Below are 20,828 nucleotides of genomic sequence, written 5' to 3'. Positions count from 1 at the left end.
CGTGTTTAGAGAAGTTTTTAATGACTGATGTTTTATCGTGTTTTTAATATCCTGTTGGAAGCCAACCACAGTGGCTGGGGAAACCCAGCCAGATGGGTGGGGTATGAATAACAAATTATTATACAGTGGTACCTCGGGTTAAGTACTTAATTCGTTCCGGAGGTCCATTCTTAACCTGAAACTGTTCTTAACCTGAAGGACCACTTTAGCAAATGGGGCCTCCTGCTGCCGGAGCACGATTTCTGTTCTCATCCTGAAACAAAGTTCTTAACCTGAGGTAATATTTCTGGGTTAGCGGAGTTTGTAACCTGAAGCGTATGTAACCTGAAGCGTATGTAACCCAAGGTACCACTGTATTATGATGATGGGAGTTGTAGTCAAACAACAGCTGGAGATTGGGCTGCGAGCGACCCCCGTCCGCCAAACCTGGAGAGGCGGTCACTGCGTTAGAGACCCCAGCTGTGTGTCTTGGTGCAAGGTAGCCCCCTCCGTCCCTGGGGGAAGAAGGGCTTCGCGGCACGTACTGGGGGCGCAGGGCGGTTCGTCCCTCGTTGATGATGGCGGCCTTCTGCCCGCAATTCGGGTGGAAGAGGAGGCGCTCCGGCTCGGGTTCGCTCCCCGCGGCATCGATGGCGCGGCGCCCGACGTCCGGCGAGAGGGCCCTCATGATGGCGTTGTTGCGCCGGAGGCGGTCGCTGTGGTTGTGGTTGTGCACGATGGTGACTTTCACAGCCATGCCGTAGAGGTCCACCACACCATAGACCACGAGCGGAGTGAGGGTGGTCGCCACGCCTGGAAGGAAGCGGAGAGAAAATTGGAGGATGGATGGCGGCTAACAGATTGAGGCTGAATCCTGACAAGACAGAAGTACTGTTTTTGGGGGAGAGGGAGCGGGCAGGTGTGGGGGACTCCCTGGTCCTGAATGGGGCAACTGTGCCCCTGAAGGAACAGGTGTGCAGCCTGGGAGTCATTTTGGACTCACCGCTGTCCATGGAGGCGCAGGTCAATTCTGTGTCCAGGGCGGCTGTCTACCAGCTCCATCTGGTACGCAGGATGAGACCCTCCCTGCCTGCAGACTGTCTTGCCAGACTGGTGCATGCTTTAGTTATCTCCCGCTTGGACTACTGCAATGCGCTCTACGTGGGGCTACCTCTGAAGGTGACTCGGAAACTACAACTAATCCAGAATGCGGCAGCTAGACTGAGGACTGGGAGCGGCCGCCAGGACAGCATAACACTGGTCCTGAGAGATCTGCATTGGCTCCCAGGACGTTTCCGAGCACAATTCAAAGTGTTGGTGCTGACCTTTAAAGCCCTAAACAGCCTTGGTCCTGTATACCTGAAGGAGCGTCTCCACCCCCATCGTTCTACCCAGACCCTGAGGTCCAATTCCGAGGGCCTTCTGGCGGTTCCCTCACTGCGAGAAGTGAGGTTACAGGGAACCAGGCAGAGGGTCTTATTGGTGGTGGCGCCTGCCCTGTGGAACGCCCTCCCTTCAGATGTGAAGGAAATAAGCAGCTATCTTATCTTTAAAAGACACCTGAAGGCAGCCCTGTTTAGGGAAGTTTTTAATATTTAATACTGTATTGTTTTTAACACTCGATTGGGAGCCGCCCAGAGTGGCTGGGGAAACTCAGCCAGATGTGCAGGGTATAAATAAATTATTATTATTATTATTATTATTATTTGGACCGCACAGGAGGAGGAGGCGGCATGCGGGGCACAGAGCTGCACAGATCAAGGACCTCATTTGTCAGGCAAGATCCAGCGCCCCTTGGTGTCTGACCCTTTACGAAATGAGCTAGCTTGGTTCGCATTCAGTTCAGAGTTCAATTCAAGTCCCTCCAAATTACCACTGGCAAAACAAAAACCAGCTCTCAGGGCTGGACTTCAGAAGTCTCAGGAAATATCAAGATAACCATACAGTGGTACCTCGGGTTAAGTACTTAATTCGTTCCGGAGGTCCGTACTTAACCTGAAACTGTTCTTAACCTGAAGCACCACTTTAGCTAATGGGGCCTCCTGCTGCCGCGGAGCACGATTTCTGTTCTCATCCTGAAGAAAAGTTCTTAACCTGAAGCACTCTTTCTGGGTTAGCGGAGTCTGTAACCTGAAGCGTATGTAACCCGAGGTACCACTGTACACAGTTCCCTGGGAATGAGGGATTCATTTAAGCCACTCTGGGAACTGTAGTTCTGAGAAAGGAACAGGGGGGGCTGCTCACAACAATCCGCACCCAGAACAAACTACAACTCCCAGGATTCTTTGGGGAAGTCACAACTGTTCAAAGTGGTTTAAACATATTATATGAATGGGGCCTAAGAAAACATCAGCACAGAAACACGCAATTATTAGTGGAGCGAGTGGTTGCTGAACAACTCCAGGCACGCCTGGAAGAAGCGGACCATTTGGATCCCTTCCAGTCGGGATTCAGGCCTCATCATGGGACTGAAACTGCCTTGGTCGCACTGGTTGATGATCTCCGGCGGGCTAGGGACAAAGGTGAGAGCTGTTTCCTAGTTCTGCTGGATCTCTCAGCGGCCTTTGATACCATCGACCATGACATCCTTCTGGACCGTCTTGAGGGGCTGGGAGCTGGGGGCACTGTCCTACAGTGGTTCCGCTCCTTCCTCCTGGGCCGTGTTCAGAAAGTGGTGGTGGGGGGTGAGTGTTCAGACCCCTGGGCTCTCACTTGTGGGGTGCCTCAGGGTTCTGTCCTCTCCCCCATGCTTTTTAACATTTACATGCAGCCACTGGGAGAGATCATCAGGAGGTTTGGGCTGGGTGTTCATCAGTATGCAGATGATACCCAGCTCTACCTCTCTTTTAAATCAGAACCAGTGAAGGCGGGGAAGATCCTGTGTGAGTGTCTGGAAGCGGTTGGAGGATGGATGGCAGCTAACAGATTGAGGTTGAATCCTGACAAGACAGAAGTACTGTTTTGGGGGGACAGGAGGCGGGCAGGTGTGGAGGACTCACTGGTCCTGAATGGGGCAACTGTGCCCCTGAAGGACCAGGTGCGCAGCCTGGGAGTCATTTTGGACTCACCGCTGTCCATGGAGGCACAGGTCAAATCTGTGTACCAGCTCCATCTGGTACGTAGGCTGAGACCCTATCTGCCTACAGACTGTCTCGCCAGAGTGGTACATGCTCTGGTTATCTCCCGCTTGGACTACTGCAATGCGCTCTACGTGGGGCTACCTTTGAAGGTGACCCGGAAACTACAACTGATCCAGAATGCGGCAGCTAGACTGGTGACTGGGAGCGGCCGCCGAGACCATATAACACCGGTCTTGAAAGACCTACATTGGCTCCCAGTGCGTTTCCGAGCACAATTCAAAGTGTTGGTGATGACCTTTAAATCCCTAAACGGCCTCGGTCCAGTATATCTGAAGGAGCGTCTCCTCCCCCATCGTTCTGCCCGGACACTGAGGTCCAGCTCCGAGGGCCTTCTGGCGGTTCCCTCACTGCGAGAGGCCAGGTTACAGGGAACCAGGCAGAGGGCCTTCTTGGTAGTGGCGCCCGCCCTGTGGAACGCCCTCCCATCAGATGTCAAAGCGATAAACATCTACCTGACATTCAGAAGACGTCTGAAGGCAGCCCTGTTTAGGGAAGTTTTTAATATGTGACATTTTAGTGTATCTTTTATCTGTGTTGGAAGCTGCCCAGAGTGGCTGGGGAAACCCAACCAGATGGGCGGGGTACAAATAATAAATTATTATTTATTTTTTATTATTATTATTATTATTATTATTATTATTATCCTTAAATTTAAATCATGGGTAGACAAACTAAGGCCCGGGGGCCGGATCCAGCCCAATCGCCTTCTAAATCCGGCCTGCGGACAGTCTGGGAATCAGTGTGTTTTTACATGAGTAGAGCGTGTCCTTTTATTTAAAATGCATCTCTCAGTTATTTGTGGGGCATAGGAATTCATTCATTCATTTTTTCCCCTTCAAAATATAGTCTGGCCCCCCACAAGTTCTGAGGAAAAGTGGACCGGCCCCCTGCTGAAAATGTTCGCTGACCCCTAACTTAAAGGCTCAAAGTGTCTAAAGCAGGCATAGGCAAACTCGGCCCTCCAGACGTTTTGGAACTACAATTCCCATCATCCCTGACCACATGTAAGAGATATTGGAGATGAACTAGGCAACTGTTCAAAGTTCTACCCCAAAATGAAATTAATTCACACTCTGTTCACCTGGCAAGTATTGCAACTACTTTTAGGTGCAGTTGCAGATTGTTAAAAAAACTGGTACTATCAAACTAGTCCAACTCCATTTCCCTGTGTGAGCAGTTCATAGGCACCCAAACCTCACGGGACTCAATCTGCTACACTCCTCTTTTCTAGTTTATAAAACAGCCTCCCTCTCAACACCACCCCTCCCATGGCCTCGACATTGCCCTAATCCTCATATTTACGGGACCGCCTCTCCTGGTCCGCCCCACAGAGGACCTTAAGGTCCATGAATAATCATAGTTTAGAGGGCCTTAAGGAAGTCAGACTATCCTCCGCCAGGGCCAGGGCCTTCTCAGTGGTGGCTCCAACCTGGTGGAATGCTCTGTCCCAGGAGACCAGGGCCCTGCAGGATTTAACTTCCTTCTGCAGGGCCTGTAAGACAGAGCTATTCCGCCTGGTTTTCAACTTGAACTTAGCCTGATCTTTTATTCCCCTTCCTTCCCTCCCCTTCCCCTTTTTATGAAGATTTCCCGCTCTGGGATCCCACAGCTAATTCTCCCTTGGTCTCCTCACTGGCCCAAATAGGACTAACTTAGCCAGCTAGCCCTGGTGATCATCTAATGTTTATTGGATGGATTTCCCCCCTAAATTGATTTTTGAATTCTGAATTTATTGTTATTCACATTTTATACTGTATTTTATGCTGTTTTTTGTTGCATCAATTAAGTGTTTTAAATTTGTTGCTAGCCGCCCTGAGCCCGGTTTTCTGAACCGGGAAGGGCAGGGTATAAATAAAAAAATATTATTATTATCATTTATTAAGTTCCTAGACCTCATGAGCACACTGACCTTGGTCGATGCCGTTGATGTAAAAGTGAAGAGCGTTGTTGGACTTCCTGGTCAAGCCGATGTGGTCTCCTTCCTGCAGAAACAGAGAGGCGAGAGAGGGTGGATTTCTGGGGAGAGTGGAAAGGGGTCGAAGTCCCCACAAGGACCGGGGAAGGGGCCACACTCAACTCACCTGCAGCTCATCCAGGCTGAACTCGCAGTACTCTCGCCGCGTCCCCTTCCCATTGGTCAGGATGCCACAGCCGCTCATCATTATGGTTCCTGAGTGGTGATGACAAGAGGAAGACTCAGGAGCCTGATTAGCTGCCGATGGAGCCGGGTACCAACTCATCCCCTCCGGAATCAAATGCAGGTCCTTGGTGCTTCTGTAGCACGATTACTTGTACAGTGGTGCCCCGCAAGATGAACGCCTCGCAAGACGGAAAACCCGCTAGACGAATGGGTTTTCCGTTTTGGAGGCGCTTCGCGAAACAAATTTCCCTATGGGCTTGCTTCGCAAGACGAAAATGTCTTGCGAGTTCCTGCGGGGGTTTTTCCCCCTTTCCCCCCCCCCTTTTCCTAAGCTGCTAAGCCGCTTATCAGCTGATCCGCTGATCAGCCGCTTAAAAGCTGATCGCTAAAAGCCGCTAAACCGCAATGGCCTGCTTCGCAAGACGAAAAAACCGCTATACGAAGAGCCTCACGGAACGGATTAATTTCATCTTGCGGGGCACCACTGTATTCCTGACGAAGCGTCTCCACCCCCATCATCCAGCCCGAACACTGAGGTCCAGCTCTGAGGGTCTTCTGGCGGTTCCCTTATTGCGAGAAGTGAGGTTACAGGGAACCAGGCAGAGGGCCTTCTCGGTAGTGGCACCCACCCTGTGGAACGCCCTCCCACCAGATGTGAAGGAAATAAGCAGCTATCGTATCTTTAAAAGACATCTGAAGGCAGTCCTGTTCAGGGAAGTTTTTAATATTTAATGCTGTATTGTTTTTAACACTTGATTGGAAGCCACCCAGAGTGGCTGGGGAGACTCGCCAGATGGGCGGGGTATAAATAATAATAATAATAATAATAATAATAATAATAATAATAATAATAATAATAATTACTAGCAGCGATGAGATCGGCTACCACATCAGATTCATGGTATATAAAGACCTTTAGCAACCTGGGAGCAGTTTACCTGTGAAATCATCACTGCCCCATCTATGCCCACTTGACTGCTTCGATCTGTGGGTGCCACATCGATGCCGGCTTCACAATCATCACAATCATCACAATATTTTCATTATTTATACCCCACCCATCTGGCTGGGTTTCCCCAGCCACTCTGGGCAGCTGCCAACAAAATATTAAAGACACAACAAAACATCAAACATTTTTTTTAAAAAAAACTTCCCTATACAGGGCTGCCTTCATTTGTCTTCTGAAAGAAACACCAGTCTCCTAGTGAGGAACTCACTGCCTATTGATAAGCTTCTAAAGGGTAAAGGGACCCCTGACCATTAGGTCCAGTCTTGGCCGACTCTGGGGTTGCGGCACTCATCTCGCTTTACAGGCCGAGGGAGCCGGCGTACAGCTTCCGGGTCATGTGGCCAGCAGGACTAAGCCGCTTCTGGCGAACCAGAGCAGCGCACGGAAACGCCGTTTACCTTCCCGCTGGAGTTGTACCTATTTATCTACTTGCAATGGCGTGCTTTCGAACTGCTAGGTGGGCAGGAGCAGGGACCGGGCAACGGGAGCTCACCCCGTCGCGGGGATTCGAACCGCCAACCTTCTGATCGGCAAGTCCTAGGCTTCTAGGCACCTGATAAAAACATTATTGTTTGGAGAAGCCTACCCAGTTATCTAGAAGGCTGTGTGCTTTAATCTGATTTCAAATCAGGTTAAATTGCTGATTTCAAATTTCTGGAATGTTTCGAGTAGTGAAAACAACTATTTTTTTACCGACAATTTTACTGTTTTTCTGACAACCGAGTGGTGTCCAAACCTTATGGAATTGCTAAAAATATACAAACTCTCCATGCTGCAGTAGTGCTAAAGGTAAAGGTAAAGGGACCCCTGACCATTAGGTCCAGTCGTGACCGACTCTGGGGTTGCAGCGTACAGCTTCTGGGTCATGTGGCCAGCAGGACTAAGCTGCTTCTGGCGAACCAGAGCAGCACACGGAAATGCCATTTACCTTCCCGCCGGAGCGGTATCTATTTATCTACTTTCACTTTGGCGTGCTTTTGAACTGCTAGGTTGGCAGGAGCAGGGACCGAGGAACGGGAGCTCAGCCCCTCACGGGGATTCGAACCGCCGACCTTCTGATCGGCAAGTCCTAGGCTCTGTGGTTTAACCCACAGCGCCACCTGCATCCCTCAAGGCTACAGAGGCCTTGTTAAAAGCAGCCAGTTCCTCTCCTGCCCTTCCTCTCCCACAAACCCCGACAGAATGAGCGAGGGGGGTTACCTGAACGCAGGTTGGTCATGGTGGCTGGGTACTCCAGGTTGTTAGGATTGTGGGTAGTGACCCCGATTTCAATGGATCCTGACCACTTGTCCACCAGCTTGTCGATTCGGATCTGGAAGAAGCAGCAGAACCGTCAGCCATTTTTCACGCCCAGGGACCTAGTCCTCTTCCCCATCCCTGGCCTGTTTCACCCTGGGACCTGTATCTCTCTAGATACCTTCTGTCCATCCCCTCCCCACTTCCGGCACCTAAATCAGCCTCCCCCTAAACTGCGTCCTTCCAGCTGTTTCGGACTACAACTCCCATCAGCCTCCCGCCCCCAGACAACGTGCAGTTCGACAGCTGTGGATCAAAATGGCGGGAGCGACTCAGGGTTGGGAAAGGCTTGCTAGACCACAATACCCATCGTGCCCAAAGACTGGGTATGTTGGCATGTGGGGTTGATGGGAGCTGAAGTCTAGCTGCATCGAGAGGGGCGCAGAATCAGCTGCCACTGCTCTGGGACAACCAGGGAGAGAGGGAAGGCTCTTGACGCTTTAATGTTAGTGCAGAAGAGGGAAATCTGGACAGTCTAGATGGGTTTTTTCCTGGGCAAAAAAACTGCAATTGCCAGAATTTTCTCTTCTAAGTAACCACCAGCAGGCCTCGTTTTGGAATGGGGTTTGCATGCACCTCTTCTGTGTCAACAGGAACAGAACTCACAATGGAACTGCCAGCCTGGCATGTTCCTGTATTGAGGAGATATTTCAATACAGTGGTACCTCGGGTTAAGAACTTAATTCATTCCGGAGGTCAGTTCTTAACCTGAAACTGTTCTTAACCTGAAGCACCACTTTAGCTAATGGGGCCTCCCACTGCCGCCGGAGCACGATTTCTGTTCTCATCCTGAAGCAAAGTTTGTAACCCAAGGGAATATTTCTGGTCCAGTCAAAGGTGCTCATCTCGCTTTCAGGCCGAGGGAGCCAGTGATTGTCCGCAGACAGCTTTCCGGGTCATGTGGCCGGCAGGACTAAACTGCTTCTAGCGCAACGAAACACCGTGACGGAAACCAGAGCGCACGGAAACGCCGTTTACCTTCCTATTTGCCTGCTTGCGGTTGCGTACTTTTGAACTGCTAGGTTGGCAGGAGCTGGGACAGACCATCGGGAGTTCAGCCCATTACGGGGATCCGAACCACCAACCTTCTGATCGACAAGCCCAAGAGGCTCCGTAGTTTAGACCACAGCGCCACCTGCAACCCTATTTTTCAGCTAGTAATGCATCCCAACCCAACAACTGTATTTTCCTTTTCACAAATGGGAGAAAATACGATAGCCTGGAGAAGACTGAGAGGGGATATGATAGGTAAAAGTAAAAGGACCCCTGACCATTAGGTCCAGTCGTGGCCGACTCTGGGGTTGTGGCGCTCATCTCATTTTACTGGCCGAGGGAGCAGGCGTACAGCTTCCGGGTCATGTGGCCAGCAGGACTAAGCCGCTTCTGGTGAACCACAGCAGCGCACGGAAACGCTGTTTACCTTCCCGCTGGAGCGGTACCTATTGATCTACTTGCACTTTGATGTGCTTTCGAACTGCTAGGTTGGCAGGAGCAGGGACCGAGCAACAGGAGCTCACCCCGTCATTGCAGGGATTCAAACCGCCGACCTTCTGATCGGCAAGTCCTAGGCTCTGCGGTTTAACCCACAGTGCCACCCGCGTCCCAGGGGATATGATAGCCGTCTTCAAATATCTGAAGGGCCGTCGCATGACGGAGCAAGCTTGTTTCCCAGACCAATGAATCCAAATGACATGAAAGGAGAGTGCAACTAAACTTCAGGAGGTCTCCTCTCCAGGGCTTTATTTCTGAGCAATCGAAGACTGCGCCTCCACACAGCCAACCTCTCCTCTGCCCATTTCACGCCTCTTCTGGTTCTGGGAGACATGGGAGAAAGGGAGCTGGTCGCAGCAGGAGGGGGAGGAAACACTCTTCACCGGCCTGACTCACTTCTGCCCCTTGATCACCCCCTGCCTCCTCTCCTGCTCCCATTTCTGCCTCCGATTCTGGGCTTCTCTCTGCCCCCAATTCTCCCCTTCTCACCTCAAACATCTCGTTGTCCCGCAGCGGACGGTTGGTCATGACGACGCCGTTGTTGAACTCGTCCAGCGGGCGCCTCCGCTCGGCCGTCTTGTTGTTGTTGCTGAGCTTGATGAGGGTGCCGCACTTTTCGTGGAAGAGGAGGGCGTCGTTTGAGGTCATGGGGGGGGCTCCGCAGGAGGCAGAGTCCGAGGACGGGCTGCCCAGGCTGACGTTCAACAGGCTCCCGTTGTAGGCCGACAGGATGGCGTTGCTCACGACCTCCGACAGCTCCATGCTAGAGAACCCTGCAGGCCGGAAGAAGAAGAGTTTGGATTTGATATCCCACTTTATCACTATCCAGGAGTCTCAAAGCGGCTAACAATCTCCTTTCCCTTCCTCCCCCACAACAAACACTCTGTGAGGTGAGTGGGGCTGAAAGACTTCAGAGAAGTGTGACTGGCCCAAGCTCACCCAGCAGCTGCAGGTGGAGGAGCGGAGACGCGAACCCGGTTCCCCAGATTACGAGTCCACTGCTCTTAACCACTACACCACACTGGCACAGGAGGAGGAGGAGGAGGAGGAGGAGGAGGAGGAGGAGGAGGAGGAGGAGGAGGAAGAGGAGGAAAGCGCTGTTAAGAAGGGGACAATAACCTCTTTGGTACACACTCCAAAATAGCTCCCAAGGTCTCCTGCTCCAGAATGCCAAGCACATCTACTGGGGGAAAAAGGACCCTGCAATTGCTAAGATCAGCCCGCGGAAAGGCAGTAGGTATTTCTTCATACACACAGGAAAGGCCACCAAACACTGTGGCAATATTAAATGCCCTTTCTATACCGGGGGTTCCCAACTCATGCCCAATTACAGGGCCTCGTTTCGTTCTCAATGTCAATGGGGCAAAGAGCATAAGGAAAGCTGAATCAGGCCAACAACCCATCCTTTATTTATTATTTTCTTTTATTTATAGGCATCTCCCCACTTAAAGGTAAAGAGACCCCTGACCGTTAGGTCCAGTCGTGGCCGGCTCTGGAGTTGCGGTGCTCATCTCGCTTTACTGGCCGAGGGAGCCAGTGTACAGCTTCCGGGTCATGTGGCCAGCAGGACTAAGCCGCTTCTGGCAAACCAGAGCAGCGCACGGAAACGCCGTTTACCTTCCCGCCAGAGTGGTACCTATTTATCTACTTGAACTTTGATGTGCTTTTGAACTGCTAGGTGGGCACTGAGAACTTACGTGCAGTCAAATTGTGTGTGACCATGTATATGCACAGCGCAGACAAATAAATCAAATTAAACTGCGAAAATAGTGCCAAAAGAGCAGGGAATGACTAGCAGGCCTGGGAGCCTTTGCAAGGGCAATCCCATGAGCCTTTGCACTGAACCTTTGGGCCTTTTCAAGGGGTTCCAGATGGTTAGAGGGCCTTTACAGGCTTCTTAAGGGGAGCCCCCGCCCCCAATATGCCATTTTGCATAGACACATGGTACCCAGGAACATAACCCCTGTGGAAGTGGAGAGATCCCTGTATTAAATGTGTTGTATACTGCCCTTCAAGGGATGCGGGTGGCGCTGTGGGTTAAACCACAGAGCCTAGGACTTGCCGATCAGAAGGTCGGCGGTTTGAATCCCTGCAACGTGGTGAGCTCCCGTTGCTCAGTCCCTGCTGCTGCCCACCTAGCAGTTCGAAAGCACAAAGTGCAAGTAGATAAATAGGTACCGCTCTGGCGGGAAGGTAAACAGTGTTTCCGTGCACTGCTCTGGTTCGCCAGAAGCGGCTTAGTCATGCTGGCCACATGACCCGGAAGATGTACACCAGCTCCCTCGGCCTGAAAGCAAGATGAGCACCGCAACCCCAGAGTCGGCCACGACTGGACCCAATGGTCAGGGGTCCCATTACCCTTTACCTTTATTAGCCATCAATAGCCCTCTCCTTCTCCATGACTCTGCCTCGTCTTCTTTCAAAGCTGTCCGCGTTGGTGGCTGCCACTGCCTCTTGTGGCAGCAAGTTCCACAGTCTGCTGTGTGAAGCATCTATTTCTTTAGGCCCTCCCAAATCTCCAGCCATGCTGCTGCAGTGGGTGACCCCAAAGTGATGGCCTGGGACTCGGGCTCGGAGCCAGAGGAGTCTCAGGCGGCATCTGAACCTAGTCTGGGGCCTGATCCTAAAGAGCCCCTGTCTGCCCCGGTTCCCCTGCAACAAGCACCAGCTGGGCCGAGTCAGGGGCCTGAGCCTGCCCTGGCTCCAGATGCGGGGATTCCCTCGTTGCCTCCAGCTGGGCCATCACTTACAGCTGCTCCACTACCGGTTGGGTCAGGGGAGGCTGAGGCGGCCTCTGGGTCTAGTAACCCACCAACATCTCCTGAGCTGCTGAGACTGAGGTCTGAGAGAAGGAAAGACCCGAGTTCTCGCAGGAGGAGTGCTCGCCTTCGGGCGAGACAGAGAGGTGAGTCACCGGGGGATCAGGCCCGGCCGTTACCCCGACAGAGATAAAAGGCTGCTGGACCCCTGCCCCAGGTTGCGGGAGCAAAGCTGCTGTTTGTCAGAACTTGCCTGTGATCCTGCCTTGGCCCTGTTGGACTGACTTCTTGTGGAACCCTTGGATTTGGGACTGGACCTGGACTGCGTTACTCGGGTTACCCCCGGGCCCGGAACACCCAAGTCGTCCAGAGTGGAAAGGAAATGCTCACCGTTCTCCGACTCCAGGCTGTTGGGAAATTTATCCGGCCGGTTCTGGTTGCAAGGCAGGTCCAGGGCTGCAAAATGAGGAGGAAAGGACGTGAGGAATTCGACTCAACACCAGCTGCAATGCCCTCTAACTGCAGTGCACAGATCGCTCCGGCACTATCAGGACCTGACATAGCTGTCAACTTTCAGATTTGAAAATAAGGGATCAGCAGCCTCGAAAATAAGGGATCAGCAGCCTCACCTGTCCCAGGGACAGTCTACGGGATATCTAACAATCCGGGATAGCAGCGGGAGGCAGCGGGAAACGGTGCTGGAATAAGGGAATTTCCCGCAAAAAAAAGGGAAGGTTGACAGCTATGTATCAGGACAACAACAACAGATCGACCCCCATGATTCAGATCACGGAACATCTTTCTGCTGAAAGCAGAGACAGTGGCTACAGCTCCAGGTGGTTCATAGAGTACAACGAGAGCCCTGCCGAGTCAGGCTGGTGGCCCACATAAGTTCAACTAGAGCCAGGGCTTTTTCGGCTGCGGCTCCAACCTGGTGGAACGCTCTGTCACAAGAGACTAGGGCCCTGCAGGACTTGACATCTTTCCGCAGGGCCTGCAAGACAGAGCTGTTCCACCAGGCCTTTGGTCAGGGTGCAGCCTGACTCCCTCCTTTGGCAATCTTTACAAAACTTTAGTTTATGGTTGCCATCAATTTTGATTTTAATTAATTTTTATAATGTTTTTATAACGTTGCACTGTTTTAGTGTTGTTAGCCGCCCTGAGCCCGGCTTCGGCTGGGGAGGGCGGGATATAAATAAAATTTATTATTTTTTATTATTATTATTATTATTATTATTCAGCATCCTGTTCTCACAGTGCCCACGCAGATGGCCCAATCAAAACCCTCAGACAGGATTCGAACACAAGATCCACACTTTCCCCTCCTGAGGTTTCCATCAACTGGTACCCAGAATCATTGCTTCTTTCAAGCATAGCCAAATTGGCTAGTAGCCATAGATAACCTTATCCCCCATGAATTTGCCTAATGCAATGCTAATCTAATATTAATCCAATATCACAGGCACTGGGCTGAGTCGCCTTCGATTCTCATCTTGTCTCACCCTTAAGCAAGCGAGCCCAGCCACCAGGGAAAACAACACAAAGCGAACCCCCAGCTTCACCATCCAGGCCGAACTGACTGTGCAGTGACATCTCAGCAAATTCCTTCCAGGATTCATCCAAATCATCGAATTGTAGAGTCGGAAGGGACCCCCAGAGCCAGTTTGGATAGTTAGCTTTGGTGAAGACTTGACGTTTTCATCCCCCAAAAAGTTTTTGATTTGAGTTTCCATTGAAATGAGGCAGCGTTTTAATGTTGTATTTTAATCTTTGTTTTTAAGTTGTATCTCAGTCAATTTGTTTTTATATCGGGTGTTAGCTGCCCTGAGCCCGGTCTTGGCTGGGGAGGGCGGGGTATAAATAAAAAATATTATTATTATTATTATTATTCATTTACAGTGGTGCCTCGCAAGACGAAATTAATTCATTCCGCAAGTTTTTTCTTCTTGCAAGTTTTTCGTCTTGCGAAGCACGGTTTCCCATAGGAATGCATTGAAAATCAATCAATGCGTTCCTATGGAGACCGTCCGAGGACAGAGGGGAAGCGCCGCGCGCCTTCCCCTCTGTCCCCGGACCTGTTTTAAAGCAAGGGAAGGGGCAGCGGGGAGAATCGCTTCTTCCCGTTGCCGCCCCTTGGTTCAGAAGGGGTCCGGGGACAGAGGGGAAGGCGCACGCACCTTCCCCTCTGTCCCCGGAGATTGCGGGGCTGGCAACGGGGAGAAGCAATCTTCTTCCCGCCGCCCCTTGCTTCAAAAGAGGTCCGGGGACAGCAGGGAAGACGCGCTGCACTTCCCCGCTATCCCCGGAGCTTGCAGGGCAAGCTTCGTTTTGCGAAGCAAGCCCATAGGGAAATGCGTCTTGCGAAGCGGCTAAGAAAACGAAAAACACCTTCGTCTAGCGAGTTTTTCGTCTTCTGAGGCGTTCGTCTTGCGGGGTACCACTGTATTACCTAGTTCAACACAGCCCCCCTCCAATGCAGGAATCTCGGCTAAAGCATTCATGACATGATGAATCGTTTCGCTGTTGAATAACTGGATGCAACGATTTTTTTAAAAAAAACACCCAGAAATAGTGCTTCAGGTTAAGAACTTTGCTTCAGGATGAGAACAGAAATCGTGCTCCGGTGGTGCAATGGCAGCGGGAGGCCCCATTAGCTAAAGTGGTGCTTCAGGTTAAGAACAGTTTCAGGTTAAGAACGGACCTCTGGAATGAATTAAGTACTTAACCCGAGGTACCACTGTAGTGGACTTTCCTCCCTTGGAGGTTTTTAAAGCGAGGCTGCATGGCCGTCTGTTGAAATTGAAATGGAATTGAAATACTTTATTGTCACTTGTACAACTTGTATACAGTGAGATTAGACGAGTCCCCCCCGCCCCACTCAGCTCTATTATTCTTAATTTCCCTTGTTTACTGACACACACACACCAAACCCGAAAGTCAGTTGCCCTGTTGTTCTCTTTTCATTCAGAAGCCTAACAGCCCACGGATAGAAGCCGTTCTTTACCCTGTTGGTACGACTAATCCTGCTTCTATATCTTCTGCCTGAGAGCAGGAGATCAAGGAAGTGCTGGCCAGGGTGTGAATCATCCGTGTTGGGGTTTCTTCAGATGATATTCGGCCCTGTATCCACAGCTCGGACACAGAGATCCAGCTCCGAGGGTCTTCTGGAGGTTCCCTAACTGGCAGAAGGGAAGCTACAGGCAGAGGGCCTTCTTAGTAGCGGCGCCTGCCCTGTAAGTTGCCCTCCCATCTGATGTCAAGGAGATAAACAATCATTTTAGAAGACATCTGAAGGCAGCCTTTGAATGTGTGATGTTTGATATATGCTGGAAGTGTACAGAGTGGCTGGGGCAACTCAGTCCGATGCGGTGGGAGGGGGAATAATAAAAATAATATGATTATTCCTGCATTGCAGGGGGTTGGACAAGATCATCCTTCAGCCTCCCCAATTTCATGATTCTACCCAATAAATGCAAGCAGATTCTGCAGGGCGGAGGGGGGAGCACAAATTGGGGACACACCTTCTCCCTGGACTCTAAACAAGTGGGCTTGTTGTCATAGAATCGTAAGAGTTGGAGACGATCAATTAAGAGAGGTGTGGGAAAAGGAGACAACACGGCAGACAGATAGACAAAACTGGGGGGAAATATGGGAGAATCATACATTGCAAAATGTTGTCTGTTAAAAGAAAATTATTATAAATTAGTTTGGAGATGGCATTTAACACCAGTCAGATTATATCAAACAAACAAGGACTATTTGGCGTTATGTTGGAGGGGATGCCAGGAAACCGGAACTTATGTTCACATGTGGTGGGGGTGTAAATATGTACAGTGGTACCTCGGGTTATGTACTTAATTCGTTCCGGAGGTCCGTTCTTAAGCTGAAACTGTTCTTAACCTGAAGCACCACTTTAGCTAATGGGGCCTCCTGCTGCTGACACACCGCCAGAGCACGATTTCTGTTCTCATCCTGAAGCAAAGTTCTTAACCCGAGGTCCTATTTCTGGGTTAGCGGAATCTGTAACCTGAAGCGTATGTAACTCAAGGTACAGTACATTTTTTTTTTGGCAAACGGTGTTTAAGGAGATAACAGAAATCACTGGGTTAAAGCTGACCCAGAGTCCAGAGGTAGCATTGTTATCGATATACAATGGGGTGGAAGGTTCACAGGCTACGAAGGACTTGCTCACAAATTTATTGACAGCTGCAAGAGTTGTTATAGCTAGGAAGCAGAAGGGCCAAGGGGTATATAAAATGGAAGAATGGTATAAAGAGGTGTGGGATTTAGCTATTAATTATAAATTAACATGTGCTGTTAAGGTAAGATGGGGAATACGCCCCCCATGTATGCCCCATGGAGAGGTCCACAAATGACAACACCTTGGAGGTCCCAGGTCGCAAGGTGGTTAGATTGGTCTCAACCAAGGCCAGGGCCTTTTCAGTAGTGGCCCCGACATGGTGGAACGCTCTGTCCCAAGAGACCAGGGCCCTACGGGACTTGACATCTTTCCACAGGGCCTGCAAGACAGAGCTGTTCCGCCTGGCCTTTGGTTTGGACTCCGTCTGACCCTTATGTTTCCCTCCCCTTATGGTTCTTATGGTTTTAAAAGGCTACTTTTAAAATGAGGCTCCATTTTGAATTGTATTTTAATGCGTATCTTAAATTGGTTTTTAGTGGTATAAATGGTATAAAGAGGTGTGGGATATAGGTAAAGGTAAAGGTACCCCTGCCCGTACGGGCCAGTCTTGACAGACTCTGGGGTTGTGCGCCCATCTCACTTAAGAGGCCAGGGGCCAGCGCTGTCTGGAGACACTTCCGGGTCACGTGGCCAGCGTGACATCGCTGCTCTGGCGAGCCAGAGCCGCACACGGAAACACCGTTTACCTTCCCGCTGGTAAGCGGTCCCTATTTATCTACTTGCACCCGGAGGTGCTTTCGAACTGCTATTAATTATAAATTAACATGTGCTGTATACGGAAGGTGTTTGTAGAATTTGTAGTGTCAAAAAGGAAAGGAGTCAAACCATCGGAAGAGGTGTTGAGATTTTGGGAGGTTGGGTTATTACAATTTATTGGTCTCAGTGGTGGGGTGAACATTTTCATTCTTATTTATTTATGATTATTTATTTGTCAAAATTAAAAATGAAATTAAAAAAATAGAAAAGGGGGAAAGAAAAGAATAGAGTTGGAAGAGGCCCCCAGAATCCTCTATTCCAGGCATTTCCAACAGGTAGATCGTGATCTACTGGTAGATCACTGGACGTCTGTGGTAGATCACTGGCTCCCCCCAAAGAAGCTCAGAAACTTTGGCTCCCCTAAAAAAAGCTTTACATCTTTGCCCTGAAGCCCCCAAAACAGGGCTTTCCTTCCTACAGGACCGCCTCTCCAGGTATGCCCTATGGAGAGGTCCACAAATGACAACACCTTGGAGGTCCCAGGTCGCAAGGTGGTTAGATTGGTCTCAACTAGGGCCAGGGCCTTTTCAGTACTGGCCCCGGCTTGGTGGAACCCTCTGCCACAAGAGACTAGGGCTCTGCAGGACTTGACATCTTTCTGCAGGGCCTGCAAGACAGAGCTGTTCCGCTGGCCTTTGGTTTGGACTCAGTCTGACCCTTATGTTTCCCTCCCCTTATGGTTTTGATCTATAGGCTACTTTTAAAATGAGGCTCCATTTTGAATTGTATTTTAATGCATATTTTAAATTGTTTTTTTAACCCCTATTATGTTTTTTTTAGTAATTTTCTGGTGTTAGCCGCCCTGAGCCCAGCTCTGACGGGGGAGGGTTGGGTATAAATAAAAATTTATTATTACTACTACTAAAAAAAAGCTCAACTTTGACCCGAACCACCCCCCAAAAAACATGGTTTTCCTTCCTAAAAATAGCTTAACAACTCAGATCACTACCAGTTTTTTCTAGTCCAGCCCCCTGCAAAGCAGGAACAGGCGGCTGTCCCATATGGGGTTCGAACCTGCAACCTTGGCGTTATCAGCACCCCGGCCTCTAACCAACTGAGCCACCCAGCAGCCATTGGCCAAGAGCCCCCCTGCCCGAGATGCCTTGCAGGTGAGCCGTTCCCCCGTACCTTCATCGTGCGCGACGGCCTCTTCCGCCTCCTCGGGGCTGCTGGGCACCACCGTGATCTGGGTGCACTTGCCGTACAGGTCCACCACGGCCCAGACGTGGAGGGGGATGCCGGTGGCGGCCACGCCGCAGTCCTGCCCGTTGACCCAGAGGCGCAGCTCCCCGTTGGCCGTGCGCTGGATCCCCACGCGGTCGCCCTCTCCCAGCTGGTCCAGGTCCTGCCCATACTCCTCCAGGATAGAGCGCCCGTCCCGCAGCACCGAGCAGCCCGAGATGATCCAAGATCCGCCCTTGAGGCCCGTGGCGCTGCTGGGGAAGTCGAGGTGGTTCGGGTCCAAGGCCGTCACGCCAATCTCGATGGAGCCGCTCCAGGAATTAACCTGCGGGAGGCAGAGAGCCGTGTTAGGAACTCAGGGATACGTAAGCTAGGGGACAAGCGGCCCCTTAAACCTGGAATGGCTGTTTGCCAGGGGGTTAGACTGGATGACCTTTGGGGATCCAAACCGATTGATTCTACTACATTGCTTGATTGTAAAGGTAAAGGGACCCCTGACCATTAGGTCCAGCCGTGGCCAACTCTGGGGTTGCAGCGCTCATCTCGCTTTATTGGCCAAGGGAGCCGGCATACAGCTTCCGGGTCATGTGGCCAGCAGGACTAAGCCGCTTCTGGCGAACCAGAGCAGCGCATGGAAACGCCGTTTACCTTCCCGCCGTAGCAGTACCTATTTATCTACTTGCACTGGTGTGCTTTCGAACTGCTGGGTTGGCAGGAGCTGGGACCAAGCAATGGGAGCTTGCCCCGTTGCAGGGATTCGAACCACCGACCTTGTGATTGGCAAGCCCAAGAGGCTCTGTGGTTTAGATCACAGCGCCACCTGCGTCCCAGGTATGCAAGAAGGAAAAACACAAACAGGGGAAATGGAAATAGTATTAACTACAGTGGTGCCTTGGGTTACATACACTTCAGGTTACATACTCCATTAACCCCGAAATAGTACCTCGGGTTAAGAACTTTGCTTCAGGATGACAACAGAAATCGTGCGGCGGTGGTGGGAGGCCCCATTAGCTAAAGTGGTGCTTCAGGTTAAGAATGGACCTCCAGAACAAATTAAGTATGTGACCAGAGGTACCACTGTATAGGCTAGGCAGGGGTCTTTAAACAGTGGTTTTTGAGTTCCGTTTGGGTAGAACGGCTGCAGCAAAATCAAATATCTCTACACTCAGCCCTACACATTCACTGATGTGACAAGGGTGGACTAAGATGCCCAGCAAGGGGTCTGCGATTCGCACAGCAGCGCAGGTGCACAAGACATGCGCCTTTTGCTGTGCACGAGTCAGCTGGCTCAAAGCGAGACGTCGGTTGCCAACCCGGTGCCCAGAAATCTCTGAGCAGCTGCAATTGGACCGGCGTCAGTAGCAAACCACCCGGGGAATTTCAAACACTGCCAGAAAGGAGGAGGAGGAGATGAACGCAGAGTCACCCCACAACAGAAGATCCCGTTTTTGCTTACAACAGGGGCAGTAGCCAAGATGTCAGCCTCCCGCTGTTTTAGACTACAACTCCCATCATCCTTGCCCACTGCCTGTGCTGGCTGCAGCTGCTAGAGCCGTAGTGTGACGCAATGGGTCAGTGCGTCTGGCTGTTAACCAGAAGGTTAGTGGCTTGAGCCCACCCAGGGATGCCTGAAGGCAGGATTCCTGAATTGCAGCGGGTTGGACTAGATGACCCTGGTGGGTCCCTCCCTCTATTACTTATTTATTTTTATTTTACGTATGTACCACCCAACCCTCCCTGACTGCAGGTTGCAGAAATATATCACTGTATTGAAACAAATACAGATTCTAACCAAAGGACCATACAAAACCATGGTACTCAACGGGTGCAGCCCTTTCTCAAAGGAAGAGCACTCTTAATGTGCACAGAGGTACTTGACAGGCTCGAGTCAACAGAGCCTGGAGTTACGGCCTCTAAAGAGAAACAGCTCTCAAGTGGGATGAACAAAAAAAATAAAAAATGAGCCATTTTCCCCCTCCACCATATGATTTATTTATTTTTTTATCTCCACTCCCTCCCTAGCTCTCCTGAGCTACCTGGGAGAATTTAGGAAGGAGAGAAAGAAAAAGTTTAAATTTTGGGTATTTGGCCAGAATTAGCACCCTCTCTTTCTCTGCTCAGGAAATGATCACATCACAGCAGCTCCGGGTCAGACAGAAGGACGACTCGTCCGGGGTCCTGCTTCCCCAAAACGAAGCCCACGTAGCACCTTGGAGCCAAACGCTTTCCAGGCCAGGAAATAATTTTTTTAAAATTTCTTCTGGCTGCTCTGCCTTAGCTGAACCTGCCCACTTTCCCACCTGAGCTCATTCAAAACAAGCAACTGTGTTTGCTGATTTGTGGGCTACCCAGGATTCAAAGGGAAGAGCGGACAGACAGAAACATTTCAAAATTTGCAAGCGGACAGAGCGCACCATAGTGCTCCTCTGCAGACAGATAAGCCCTTTCCTAGGATACGCCAATCCATGCTGACACGTAAGATCAGAAGAGGCCTGCAGCTGGATCAGGCCAACAAACCACCTAGTCCAGCAGCCTGTTCTCACAGCGGCCAACCAGTGGCCACAAATCTGAGCACAAGAGCATTTTCTGCACACCCCCAGCCCTGATTCCCAATAGCTGGTATTCCACCTCTGACAGTGGAGAGAGAATACTAAACCACTGTGGTTAGAGGGCACTGATAGGCTATTTGTCCAAACCATTTTTTAAGCCATTCAGGTGGGTGAGCAATGCAACCTCTTGTGGCAGTGAGTTCCATAGTTTAACAAAGGGCTGTGGGAAGGAGTACTTTTCTTTGTCTGCCCTGAACTGTTCAGCATCCTGGTGTTATGAAAATGAGAAAAAAACTTTTCTCCACCTTCTGAACATTTTTCCAGCT

General features: G+C 50.7%; 1 protein-coding gene across 1 annotated transcript in view; it reads right to left on the bottom strand.

Annotated features, from left to right (window-relative positions):
• The window catches only part of NEURL4 (neuralized E3 ubiquitin protein ligase 4), a gene marked incomplete at its 5' end in the record, with an annotated part of 57,579 nt that overhangs the window by 34,147 nt on the left and 2,604 nt on the right, over nucleotides 1-20,828 (bottom strand). The window contains 7 exons of the mRNA XM_081886689.1: nucleotides 525-792; nucleotides 5,029-5,101; nucleotides 5,201-5,289; nucleotides 7,469-7,580; nucleotides 9,545-9,828; nucleotides 12,205-12,270; nucleotides 17,900-18,278. Coding sequence (XP_081742815.1) covers nucleotides 525-792; nucleotides 5,029-5,101; nucleotides 5,201-5,289; nucleotides 7,469-7,580; nucleotides 9,545-9,828; nucleotides 12,205-12,270; nucleotides 17,900-18,278 — 1,271 coding nt within the window. The remainder of the gene's footprint in view (nucleotides 1-524; nucleotides 793-5,028; nucleotides 5,102-5,200; nucleotides 5,290-7,468; nucleotides 7,581-9,544; nucleotides 9,829-12,204; nucleotides 12,271-17,899; nucleotides 18,279-20,828) is intronic.

Source organism: Podarcis melisellensis (assembly GCF_964234715.1).
Source record: "Podarcis melisellensis genome assembly, chromosome: 13".
Lineage (NCBI taxonomy): Eukaryota > Metazoa > Chordata > Lepidosauria > Squamata > Lacertidae > Podarcis > Podarcis melisellensis.
This window is presented reverse-complemented; position numbering and strand designations above follow the sequence as displayed.